At 43.9% G+C, this 13,694-nt stretch overlaps 1 protein-coding gene across 1 annotated transcript in view; it reads right to left on the bottom strand.

Annotated features, from left to right (window-relative positions):
• PCNX2 (pecanex homolog 2 (Drosophila)) overlaps positions 1-13,694 on the bottom strand; it is a 258,890-nt gene that overhangs the window by 18,991 nt on the left and 226,205 nt on the right. The window contains 1 exon segment of the mRNA XM_019549852.1: positions 1,135-1,279. Coding sequence (XP_019405397.1) covers positions 1,135-1,279 — 145 coding nt within the window.

Below are 13,694 nucleotides of genomic sequence, written 5' to 3'. Positions count from 1 at the left end.
GATGACGAGGTTGAACGGTCATAAACTACTGTGAGACCATTTCAGGCTGGACATAAGGAAGAATTTCTTTACTGTCCAAGCTCCCAAGGTCTGGAACAGTCTGCCAGCGGAGGTGGTTCAAGCACCTACATTGAACACCTTCAAGTAGATGCTTATCTTGCTGGGATCCTATGACCCCAGCTGACTTCCTGCCCTTTGGGTGGGGGGCTGGACTTGATGATCTTGCAAGGTCCCTTCCAGTCCTAATGTCTATGAAATCTATGAAATCTATGACCCCATTCACAGCCTTTCTTCAGCTCTCTCCCAAGAGTCCTATCAACCATTGAGTATCCTTTTGATTTCTAGCTTGCCAAATATGGCAATCTAGCTGCCCAACTATAGGTTGGGGCCTGGAAGTAGGACTTTGTCTTGGAATTGCACCCGAAAATGTATAAGGAGACAATTAACGTACACCCACTCTATTGTTTTCTTCACATTATACATAATGAATTACCATTTTCAATTTGTGGAAAATGTCTTCTATTAAAATGGCATCTCACATAGAACAACTATATTGTGTACTTATTTTTGGACGAGTTTACCTGAACCATAAGATTACAATCTACTCATAGTCTACAGGCACAAATCTGTCAGACTTGCAACAGCCTTAGTGGTGAAACTCCAGGTTCACACCAATGTAACTGAGAGGGGACTTTCAGAAACGTTCCAGCATTACCCATGAAACATCTATGATAGCTGACCAATTAGAAAAGCCTTATATTTTCTAAGCAATTTCTCCCTTTGTATTTTTCCCCTTCAAATAAAACAGTGTCAAACAATGTATTTCCTATTAGAAAAAATAGAACCTAGAAACCAGTCTTGTAGTTCCTCTGCAAGGAAAACCTCACCTGAAGTTTGACCCCCACTGACAGAGTCAAAACTCTGTCTCAAGCCCCTGGAATACAAATTATTAAATTTGGAGCGGGGGAAAGAAAAGAAGATAAGAAAGTGTGCTTTACTACATTTTTTCCAGCAATTTACTCAGAATAAGGCTGCAATAAATACATTTACATCCCAATTTCTCTTGGACCACTTTCTAAAGTTTCCTGTATATCCTCAGGAAAATGAGTACTATAGTAACAGGGAAAAACCTACCTGATGTAGCTTCAAGGACATCCTGATTGCAGGAGCAACAACCTTATGCAGTAGGTCCATGTCTGCAAACACCCATTCATCTTTTGCTGTTATTCGAAAATCTCCTTTGAATAGAGCATGGAGGCCATAAAGAAAGGAATCTAAACTGTAAAATAATGAAATGAGTTACCCCTGAAGCAGTTTTGAACTGAACCAGTAATTTCAAGCAACCTTCCATTTTTGGTAGTAATGGCAACTCATAGAGTGAGAACCTTTTCCCCCATTTGAGTTGCTGCACCTCAGTACAAATCCCTGTGTTATACAGATGTTAAAAATCATATGGCGCATTTCTGTTTAGAAGCCAAGCTTCCTGTACGAACAACTTTCTCCTGTATTGTGCTCTGCAAAAGGAGTGGCTACAAAATGAGAGTGGCATCTTAAATGGAAAGTAGCCTCAGTAATGCCAGTTAGAGTACCTGCAAAACTGCATACTGCAGATCAGGATCATTTATTGACCTTTGTAGTAAGTCCAGTATAAATAAATTTTAGTAGATTGTGTTTATGTAGAAACTTAAGTACCTTGAGATTAAGCAACTTGTCAAGATTATCTGAGAAAAATTTTGCGCACACTTGCGGTGTTTTCCATCAAAATGAGGAAAACTGACTGCTTTTAAAAGGAACTAGGTAGAACCCTGTTGTTCAGACTGAATTTGGCTTGGAGCTTGACACTCAAAGCTAGATACATGAGGTCCAAATTCAGGCAGATCAAAAGTGAAGAAAAAAGCATTTGCATAAGCCCCTGCAAAGCAAATTATTGAGTTCAGCTATAAGGTTGGACAAAAATGCTTCCCAGAACTACACAGCACATGTTTATTGTTTACCCAAAGTTTGTATTCTTAATTAAAATTATTTAACAGCTCTAATAATGCTATTTAGAAGAAGCTGGTCATGGTGTTTAAGAAACAGAATCAAACCTTGGGACATCTGGTGCAAACTCAGAGTATATTGTTCAATCTACCTGATGTGACTTTGCTCACTTTTACAAGGGTGGATTTTTTTCACATTCTGTAGGGTCTTAGGAGAAAAAGCATTAAGATGTTAGAGATTCTTATTACCATCCAGGCTTTCTCTAGAGAATGTGTTCTCTCTCTACCTAACTGAGCTTTCTTAATTATTTTAAAATTCTTATTTAAAAAAAAAAAGACCGGAGATTAGGCAGCTGCCCAGCCTGTCTTCAGCTGTGATACATTTCTACTTTTGCCTTTAGTGGATAGCGTAATTTGAAAATTATAATAGAGAGAAAGAAATAGAAAGAAACAGCTGGATACTAATTTTCTTTTTAAAGGTACGGTGTAATACAAGCCAGCTAATCAGGAGGCCAGACTATAAGGCATCGACCAGTTTCACCGCTGGGAATGTTATGACTATGCTGATTTTTTAACTTGTTTGCATTTATTAGTGTTTAGTAATAAAGTGCAGGATTTTCACCCTGAGTTAGTAAATTGGCCCAGCTTCTCAAAAGTACTTAAGGTCTTAATTTCCGTAGAAGCATAGCACGTAACTAATATTGAAAATCTGGGCCCAAAACCCTTTTAACTTTCCATCAGTACCACGCAGAAACTGCTAAGTTATATATGACAACATCCTGATTAGAGTCTGGGAAGTCTGTGTAATACACCAGTTTAGATAAAAGATAATGATGTAGATCCACTGTAGTAAAACGCACCTATACATAAAACTGGTTAGAACTCAGAACTCACCCATTTGGACAAATATCCATCATGCAGCTGAATTCCCTCTTGGAATTTAAATCCTCTTTGCAAGACGAAAATTAAGAAAAAAACTCCTAACACTGACTCCATGGTACAGGTAAGACCACTGAATCTACAGTAGAAAGGTGCCTAGGAAGAAAGTTGGGCATATGATACTAGTTTTTTCATCATTAGAGCTGTAATGTATGCTGCATCATCGATGCCCACAAGGAAGACAACAAAGCCAAAGCAGAACTGCCCTGCTCGTCAAGAGTTCTCTGTGAAAACAACGGTTGTCTTTACATTAGACTTTTTTTCTGAAAAAACCAAACTATGGCTCAGCTGCACTATTGAAGCAACATTCTAGACAGGGCTATGAACAGCCATCAATATTTTAAATGCCATTGTCATTTTACACTGCTCAGGGCACATCTATATGGCAATTCTACATGGTGATGAGAGATGGATTTCTCAATCTATTTGAGAGAACTAGCAGGACCCAATAAAAGTGTCACAGTGAAACTCAAGACTCTCTGCTCCCTCAAGAACATGTCACTTAGAATCGGAGCAGTTCATAGATCAGATTTGATACTTAACCCTACATTTCTGCAAAGAAGTCTATCCACCTGTGTGATGGAGAAAGCTCTCAAAGTCCATAATGATTTGAGGAAGTCTTTTTCTGCTGTCTTCCTTGTACATTTATCAGTATCATGTGATATGCTGGATCAGAAAATGTTATTAGCTATGGGCCTACTCTCTTTCTATGAGCATTATATATTGCTCTCTGTAGTTTTCCTGCAAATATCGATGTGAGAAAACACACAACACATACTTTCAGGTAGTCTTTGAAGATTAGTTTGCATCACAATTAAACTATAGTTCATTGCTGGTTAACGCTTTTGTTACTTTTCTTTATGGAACTTCAGTGTTTCATGTTAGGCTAATTAACCACTTCCTCCCCTTCCTCCTCCTCCCCCCACCCAAAAAAAAAAAAAACAACAACAACAAAAACCCAAAACAAAAAACCCCCCAAAAACCCTGCAGGCATTACATTTAGACAATCTATGGCACCAATTAGGCATAACCAGTTATCAAATAGTAGCACACACAATGTTTTTGTGATTGTGAGGGCAGGGTCTTCTACTGGCGATACACATTATACACATGCAATTCCTCTTCAGGCTCATGGAATTACACAAACACATCAGACCAGGATCCCTGACCTTGTTCTAGTGAGTGAAACAAGCTTATCTTCTACTGTATGTCTTCACTACATTCATGCTGTACTGCTCTCTTTCATTTAGAGCCTTATGAGAAAGCATATCAAACCAAGAGAAATCATAACGGCTATATGGTCTTAAAGATAGTTTGAATCACCTCCCAGGGCCAGACAAGAGGTGAAACATAGTGGACATAGGGATGGTGACAGTGAGCTGACTGGGGCTCCCTGCTTTCTTCTCTGATGAGCCCTTGCCTCCATGAAGCTGTTTTAACTTGCATCATAAAAGCGCTAAAGACATACTGGAGCCTTGTTCTGTCATTCCTGTCTCCTGGCTCCATTATGAAGTGCTACTAGGGGGAAGAAGGACACTGCAGTGCTGATGGATAACGGAGTAGGGTTCCATCTGTTAAGATCGATCTCGCTGTTAGTTAAGTGCTCTGTGTAAAATGTAAAAGTTAGAACATGTGGCGGGCCAGTAGGGGTTGCTCCTGCACTGGGTCACCCACCTCACTGCGTCTGACCACCTTCCAGGCTCCGAGTACCTACCTGGGGGTACCTCATGTTTGGCTGACTCCCTTCCTGGAGCACACCCGCTAGCCTGGGGGTACCGCTGCCACCATCCAGGATTTGGACTGATCTTGGGCTCTGTGCCCCATGTTCTTGAGGGTACTCAACCCACTTCAAGAACTTGGGGTGCTTCCCTCAATCTGAAGCACAAATAGTGATCTCCCTTAGTTAGCTGAACCAAGGGGACCCCAAAGCATAATCTAGACCCACTCCCAATAAGTCTCCCACACTAGGTACAAAGGAGAACTTTATTGGTTACAAGGAATAGGTCTGGAATAGGGTACAGGGTACAGAAATATCAGAGAAATCCCATAGAGCAAACTGGCATGGCTGGGTAGCCTTTGATCATGCATCTGAGCTAATGCAAGCTATATAACTAGTTGGATATCAGGTAGCTTAATCATAAGTATCATCCAGAGGGAGGTGGAGATTCCCTCTGGAGGCAGGCAGTTCACTGATCACAAGGTTCAAGAGAGAGAGCAAGTCTCAGACTTTTCATCATGGCTAGTGTCTCTTCTCCTAGGCAATCCTTAACTTATATAGACCTTATGACAGGGGTGGGCAAAATGCATGGGGCCCACCAGGCCATTCTATCTGGCTTGCGAGGCCCTTAAAACATTTAGAAAATTAATATTTATCTGCCCTGGGCTGCCTGTCATGCAGCCCGTGGTGGCTCGTCAAAATTCAGTAAGCAGCGCTCTGCCCAAAATAACTGCCTGCCCCCATCTTATGACCTCATTTACCTGGTCCAATGAAGGCCAGCACCTGTTGGCTGCCAGCCAACCAATTTGAAACGCATCATGGTTGCCAGGTAGACTGGCATTGCTCAGAACAATAGGGAGCCCAAGCCCCTCATCTTGGTACATGATGCCAGTCACATAGGCAGAGGGAGCAGGTTTTCCTTCTCCCTCAGGAAGGTATCCAGTTCAGGGTCACATGAAGAGATGGTATTCTGCCACAGAGCGTGTAAGTACCCAAAGATTCTAAAATTCAGCCTTGTGTATTGGCAATACTAGGACAGAGGATTTAAAGGGGGGGTGTTTCCTTTTCACACGCACACATACACACGCACGGACACAAGCCCGACTCAATGAAAAATGACATTTACATTTGAGGGAACCAATGGTTAAGCAATGTCATTCTTCCAGCTACACCGCCTATATATTTGATATGCTGCCTAATGACAATTTAAGATCATACGTGACTTGCATAGCAATGTTCTGCCGTGTTAATGAGTACATTTATTGTGCAGTCTAGTATTAATGTTGAGTTTGTACTGACATTTGCATGAATGGGTACACTGAAAAATTATTTACATATATTATATAAGAAGATTTCAAATCTTGTTTTACACATTAACATTTACTGATTAATAGATTAGAAGGAAATCATGTGTAATGAGTGCAAATTGATAGTTGACATACACAATGTAAACTTCAAATCTGATGAAACTGTGCACATCTCAAGACAACTCTCTGATCATTACCTCTGCATTATTATTTTTTGCTAAGGAGACAGATGCTTAGAGCTCCCCAAGATAGGTAAGGGCTCATTCTACTAATGTTAGTCTTTGCTAAAAATCAGTGAAAATACTCTATATTGACATCAAGACAGCAGAAAACAGAATATAACTCAAAGACCACAGATTTTCCATCGTATCTGTTAACTAAGGCTGTGCGAAGCTTCAGGTGCTGATTCGATTTGAAGGACATTCAGCCTGATACAGTGGCTGAATCTGTGAATGCAAATCAAATCAGGAGACCAATTAAAAGGTCGGAATTGATTCAAAGCTCTCTGAATCTATTTGGAAAACATTTGGAGAGCTTTGACAGTTTGGGCAGTCCCCACTGGCTGCAGCATGGAGCTGGACCTGGACTCCATGCTGGTAAGTGAGGGGGGAGGGGGGGAAAGGGACAATGGGGGGACCCCTGCCAGGCCCCATCCCCTGACTGCTCCCCCAGCTCCCCTGACCCCTTCTGGCTCCCCCAGCCCCTCCATGGCTGCCCTGCCTGCCCAGATCCCAGCCCTTTAAAAAACAAAACAACCTTCCTCCCCCACAGACTCACTGGCTGCTGCAGTGGTATTGGGGCTTCTGGAAGAGCCCCCCATGCAGCATAGGGCAATGGGAGGCAGCGGGGATTCCCCCCCACCTGGCAGGAGCCGGTGAGTCTGGGGTCCTTGTTTTTCTCTTTTTTTAAAAGGCTGGGAGCAGCGGGGGGGGGGGGGACTGGGGCAGCAGGTGGAGGTCAGGGGCTCGTGGCAGAGCCCCTCATGCAGTGTGGGGCAGTGGGAGGCAGCAGGGATCATCCCCTGCCCAGTAGCCCCTGGTGAGTCAGGGCTTTTTTTTTCCAAAGAGCTTGGAAGCTGGGGTGGGCAGGACAGCTATTGCCAGGGCTAGGAGAGTTGTTGGGGATGGGGCCTGTGTGATTAGATTCAGATGATTCGGCAGCAGCTGAATCTCCAAATCAGAGTCAGCTGAATCGATTTGGGACAGGGATTTGAATTGGCTGAATTCGAAGCGAATACTAGCCGCTTTGCACAGGCCTACTGTTAACATTGCATACCTCCTGCCATGAGGTCTACTTAACAGAAATAACTAGCAAAGAGGGAAAAAAAGCGCAATGTGCAGCCCTGTTACAGCTCAGAATGTCCTCACAAATTCCTAGAGAAGCTCTAGAAATTGGAAGTCCTTGCACAATCACAGAACTATAGCATGACTGAAATAACAGACTTGGTTGGAGCTTGCATGACTGAAGCACTGTCATGGATGGAGACAAACTGTTCAGGAAGGACAGAGAAGGGGCAAAGAGGAGGAGGAGTTGTGGTTTATGCAAAAGATCTGTATGATTTCTCAGAGTTCCAGTATGAAAGTCTCTGGGTTAGGGACAGAGGAGAGAGCAACAGGGTGATGTGGTAAGTGTGTACTATAGATCACCAGGCCAGGAGGATGAGGTGGGTGAGGCTTTCTTCAAACAGCTAGTACAAGTTTCCTGATCACAGGCCCTGGTTCACATGGGAGGACTTCAAATCACCCTGACATTTAATGGGAGGGCAATACACGAGTGCACAGGCAATCCAGGAAGTTTTTGAAAAGTGTCGGAGACAACTTCCTGGTAAAAGTGCTAGAGAGGCCAACTACAAGCTGTGCTCTTGCCCTGCTGCTCCCAAACAGGGAAGAACTGGTGGGGAATGTAGTACTGGATGGCAACTTGGGCAACAGTGACCATGAGATGAGTGAGTTCAGGATCCTGAGGAAAGGAAGGATGGAAAGCAGCAGAGTAAGGACCTTGGATTTCAGAAAAACAGACTTTGACTCATTCAGGGAACTCATGGGCAAAATCACCTGGGAGGCCAGTCTGCATGGGAAAGTTGTTCAGGAGGGCTGGTTGCATTTTAAAGAAACCTTACTGAGAGTGCAGGAACAAACCATTCTGATGTGCATAAAGACTAAGATGTATGGCAAAAGAACAGCTTGACTTAGCAGGGAAGTCTTCAGTGAGCTAAAACACAAAAGTGAAGCCTACAAGAAGTGGAAACTTGGACAAAGGACGAGGGATAAGTATAAAAGTATTGCTTGGGTATGCAGGGATGAAGTCAGGAAGGCGGAAGTGCAATTGGAGTTGCAACTAATAACTGACGTGAAAAGTAACAAAAAGGTTTTCTACCAGTATGTCAGCAACAAAAAGAAGATCAGGGAAAGTGTGGGTCCGTTACTGGATGGGGAAGACAGCTTAGTGATAGATGATGCAGAAAAGACTGAAGTACTCAATGACCTTTTCAACTCAGTCTTCGCAGAAAAGGTCAGCTTCTAGACTACTGCACCAGGCAGCACAGTTTGGGGAAGAGGTGAGCAGCCAACAGTGACAAAAGAACAGGTTAGGGAGTATTGAGAAAAGCTGGACATGTCTGTCCATGGAGATGGACAGGAATAACCGAAGGGTATGCAGAATGTTGTTTGATGTGATTGCAGAGCTTGGAAAAATCATGGGAGCTGGGGCACAAGACTTCTGAGGAGAGGCTAAGGGAACTGGGTTTATTTCATGGGGGGAAGGGAAGACTGAAAGGGATTTCATAGCAGCATTCAACTACCTGAAGGGGGACTCCAAAGAGGATGGAGCTGGACTGTTCTCAGTGGTGACAGAACAAGAAGCAAGGGAAGCTGATATTAGTTATTAGGAAAAACTTCTCTCACTAGGAGGGTAGTAAAGTACTGGAACAGGTTAGAGAGGTTGTAGAATCTCCATCCTTGGACATTTTTAAGACCTGGCTAGACAAAGTCTTGGCTGGGATAATCTAGTTGGGGCTGGTCCTACTTTGAGCAGGGGGTTGGACTAGATTGCCTCCTGAAGTCACTTCCAACCCCAATTTTCTATGATTCTACGATTCCATAAAACTAGGTACACAGGCATCGCAGAGGGGGATATTACTCTTGTACTGTTTCACAGCAGAACTGCCTGTGCCAAATGGAAATCCAAGGTCATTTCTAGACAACCTAAATAAAAAGGTGTAGAAGGAACCCAGTGTTGTTATACTCTAGCATCTGGATAGTACAGCAGGCTTGGTCAGCTCTGCTTGGGCTACAGGGTCTCTCCAGACATTGGCAGATCCAGGAATTTGAAAAGCAACTGGAGCTGCAGTGGTCACTCATTCCCAACCTTCCCCCAGTACTGCACTGATGCAGTGAAAGACCATGCCATGGGAGCAGGACCCAGGGACTTTTCCTTAAGTCCCTGAATCAGATAAGTTGGAACCTACCCAAATTGCTTTTGCATGGTTTTTGTGGAAATTGCTAAATTGGACAATCTCAGAAAAATTCACAGAAAAACACAACTTACTAAAAATAAAATGCCTGCTCCCCAGTGGGACCAAACAATCTTCCCGGCCATTCAGCTCACTTGGGGAAAGCGTGGAGGGAGGCTGCCGGCACAAAAGTGAACATGCAAAAAGGCTGCCCCTCACCACTGACTGGCTGAGAGGGCTGCCTGTCATACGGCTACACCCCTCTCCACTAATCAGTGTTGAGGGGCAGGGGCCACCAGGGCCCCTAGGGCAATCAGAGGTATGGGGAGGGGACAGCCATGATAAGCCCTCGAAAATGATGGTCAGCCCTGTGATCTGCCTGCTAAATCAATTGGCTGCCTTCTCAAGTTGGGTTAACCTCTACAGATAAGAGTCCCTCTCCCCCGCCCCTTGCTCTCAGCATCCCAGTGGCCACAGGGGACTCTGTTCTCAGGAGCACCTCTTGTCCCCTCCTATCACCCTTCTTGTCCACCCATCATTGCCATTCTCCTGGCAAATTCTGCACCACTCCAACCAGTGTTGCAGGGAGTGGCTGTACAGGAAACCAGGCTTTGCTGGGTCAGCGGTGGCAGCAGATGGGTTCCCTTGCCCTGCATCTGCAGAAGTTAGTACAGGGAAGAGAGGGGGAACTGACCCCTCCATCATCGCTGTCCCTAGCTGAGCCTGGCTCTCTGCATAAGTACTCCCGAAAATCCTGACTGGAGTAGGGCAGAAGCAGCTCTTCAGCCTTCCTTACCTTGGGTCAGCCAGGGACAGTGGCTGCAGTAGGTAGATAAGGAGAGGAGAGGATGGAGGAAAGTATAGGGGGGATTCTTCAAAAACAGTCCCTGGCTGGTGCTCCTGCACTGTGGCCCAAAAAGGGGGGTGTGACCTTGTCACTGCACCCCCTCTGAAAATCCCCAAATGTGCATAAGTGCCAAAAACAGCAATTAGGTGGCAATATACCTACCACATAGGCGCATGAAGAGGAAATACGATCTGACTCCTACTACCTATCTCCAGTGGCCACAGTTAAAATCCTTACAACAGCTCTTGGAAATAAATAAACTTAACTTCAGTTTTTTCTCTGTTAACTCTTTGGAATGTTATGATAATTTTGTATGTTTGCAATAACAAAGATATTACTAACAACCCTTCCAGCTGGCAATTACCTTACAAACTGATTAAACAGCTAACTTTGCTATAGTAACTGCAAGAATTCCAGTGCACTTTCATAATGGCAACTGAAAACTCCAGTATATCAACACTTTTAAGCATCTTTACTGGTATCTTTACATGCAGTCCTAATGTACCTATTGCTGTGGTAGGGTTTACTGGAAGTCTAAGGTCAAAACTACTTTACTCTTTCCTCTGAAAATAAGAATATAGTAAGTGCCACACTGAGTCAGACCAGTGGTCCATCTAGCCCAGTAGCCTGTATCTCACTGAAAAAATGGCATGTATTTGGTGAGGTACAGGATACCACTGGATAGACCACTGGCTAGACAGACCACTATTAAACAGGGGCAGTATGGGGGGAAAAGTGTAACTTTAGGACAGAGGTTGGAATATTGTTAATTTATGAAAAATAACACCAATTTGAATGGAAGAAAGCAGAAAGAAAAAGTCAGTCCTATCTAAAATAAAGTTAAAGCAGCATGCAGGTGGTAATAGCAAAAATATCAAGAAAGTTACTGAGAAAAACAGACAGCAGAAGCACACTACATGGGTCCAGGGATGTTTTGAGTAACAGGCTCAAAGGAAGACATAATAGCAGACTTTGCAAACATTTCAAATAAAAAATTAGAAAGCTAAAACAAGTATTTAAAGGATAGCTTTATTTTGAGAAGGGACAGGCTTGAAACATTCTATAAAATGCATTTCAAAATAATGAAACTTGGTTTTATTTATTCTTTGTTTAACCCTTTAAATAAGGTAAAGGAGTTTACGCATAGGTAAGTGTACAGCCCGTCTAAAATTTTTTTGTATCAATATAACTGTCAATTATGGGTGTGATTTTAAAAGAAATATCAAAATAGGCAGACTGTTATGACCCCTTTTGCAAACATCTTTTATTCCACTTTCTCTATAGGAATAAGCACTTTGAAACTGGTATAAACCAGTGCTTCTCAACCAGGGTAACACAGCACCCTGGGGTGCCTTGAGTTCCTGTCAAGGGTTCCACGCAATGTTAGCACTGTTAGATTTACTAACATGATTCATAAGATAAACCCAAAGATTTCAAATAGAAATCCATAGCTGTGGTCTTCCCGCATGGGCAACTGGTGCTGCCTGAGTGGGGGGACATGTGCCCCCTCAGCAACAAGTCAGCGACCGGGGGGAAATCCCCCCCGTCGCCGATTGCTGTGGCTGAACACTGTGCCCACTTCCAGAAGTGGTTGTGGCTGCTTCTGGGAGCACCAGAGCACCCCACTCCCCGGCCGGTGCTTGCAGGGGGGGCACTGGCGCTCCCACCTGCCCAAGCGGCAAATGCAGCTGGTCAGGGAGTGCACCAGTGCTCTCAGAGGGTGCACATGCACCCCCGTGCATTCCCTACATATCACCACTGTCTTTCTGAGTTCATTGCAACAGAAGAATTGCTCTGTTATTTTTATGTAGTGAAAAAAATGAGTGAAAACTAAGAGCTGGCATTTTCCAAGGAATGCCTCGAGTCTATCCAAGGGCTCTTGAGTCTAAAAAGGTTGAGAATTACTGGTTATAGACACTTTTCTCTCAGGGTAATTGTGTCTTTTTTAGGAATTATACAGGGGTCCCCGATATCACTCAAACAGTACCACCTGCTTTTTGCCAGAATTTTGCTTTTGGTTTGCCAAGCCCAGACCTTCAATTTAATTATTTGAACAGTCTGGGGTTCAATCTGGGGGTCCCAGTCAAGAATCATTGTACAGGAAGCAGTACAGACTCTCTCTCCCCTTCTCAGAATGCTTACTGTCTACGTTTGTGATATGACACAAGAAGATGATGGAACAGATCAATAGGGAAGAGGTTATAGCAGAATGAGTCTGTGGATAAAGAGTAAGCTGTAGTCTAGGAAATACTAGAGCGGGAAACACTGTAGTGCTTACAATGCCAGTTTACTTTACTGAATTTTTTTGGATTTATATGAATGGGACCTTTTTGTCTTTAGAATGTACCCTGCTCTTGCCTAACTGCTTCCTGGCTCAGTCCTTTCAAAGATCTTCTACGCCTAATACGCATGAAATGTATGATGCTTTTCCCAGACTGTTCAACTGTTCATAACCTGATGCCCCATGATTTTTCTCCAGTTGTCTTTCACCCTACTTTTTTTCTAAGCAACTCAGTTAACTGAGGCCTGAGCTGTATTGGTCACTACCTTCTTTTGAAATGGGTTGTGAACTGCAGAAGAACATGACCCATTCCTCTGATCATAAAAAAATTATGATGCAGGGCAAGCCCAAAATCCACTCCAGGGGAATATGGGTTTTACTGAAGGGAAAACAGCATGGGCACATCATAGTATAGCACAGAGCTCCATCCCACTACCATGACAATCATAAAAGCTTTCTTCCACTTGCTTAGCTCAAATATTTCCAACATGTATAGAATCAGATCAAAACTTGGTCCATTCTGTTGTAGTAGTAATAATTTTATCTATGAAGCACCCTTTTGCCTTCCAAGGTGCTTAGACTTGATAATTATATTATGACAACATAAAACTAGCTCGCCAATTGCCCATCAGGAATGATGGCGGGGAGGTCAGGTGGGGGAACAGAGCACTGCCACCTGCCACCCTATGCTGCCATCGCCTCCCAGGAGCAGGGGGGAGGGGGGAAGCTTGCCCTGCCACGCTCTCCACCCCCCTTGGCCAGTACCCCATGCTGCTGCCACCTCCAGGGGGAGCAGGGCTGGGGGAGGAGAGGGGGCAAGGCTAGTAGTGCTGGCCTCACTCCCCTGCTCTGTCCCCTCCATCATGGCAGTGCTCTGCTGTGCTGCTGCCAATGCAGGACACTCTTGGAGCACTCTGATCGTTTCAGTCAGCATTGTGATTGGCCGCCGAGACAACCAATCAGAGTGCAAATAAAGTGTTACAGACAGACCGACAGACTAAGACTTTTATTATATTAGATTATCTTAAAGCAGGCCTGTAAAGCCAAAGATTCACTAGCAAAGTGGGGGATGAAAGGAATCTATCTCAGGGTCAAACATAATTAAAACTGAACACATTTGTTAGTGAAACAATGTGTGAGTGGGTACTGGCAGGGGTGACTGGTGCCTCCTGA

The sequence above is a fragment of the Crocodylus porosus genome, unplaced genomic scaffold (assembly GCF_001723895.1).
Source record: "Crocodylus porosus isolate Cpor-Errol unplaced genomic scaffold, CroPor_comp1, whole genome shotgun sequence".
In the NCBI taxonomy this organism is placed as follows: Eukaryota; Metazoa; Chordata; order Crocodylia; family Crocodylidae; genus Crocodylus; species Crocodylus porosus.
The sequence above is the reverse complement of the archived record's forward strand: the minus strand, read 5'-3'. Positions and strand labels throughout refer to the sequence as shown.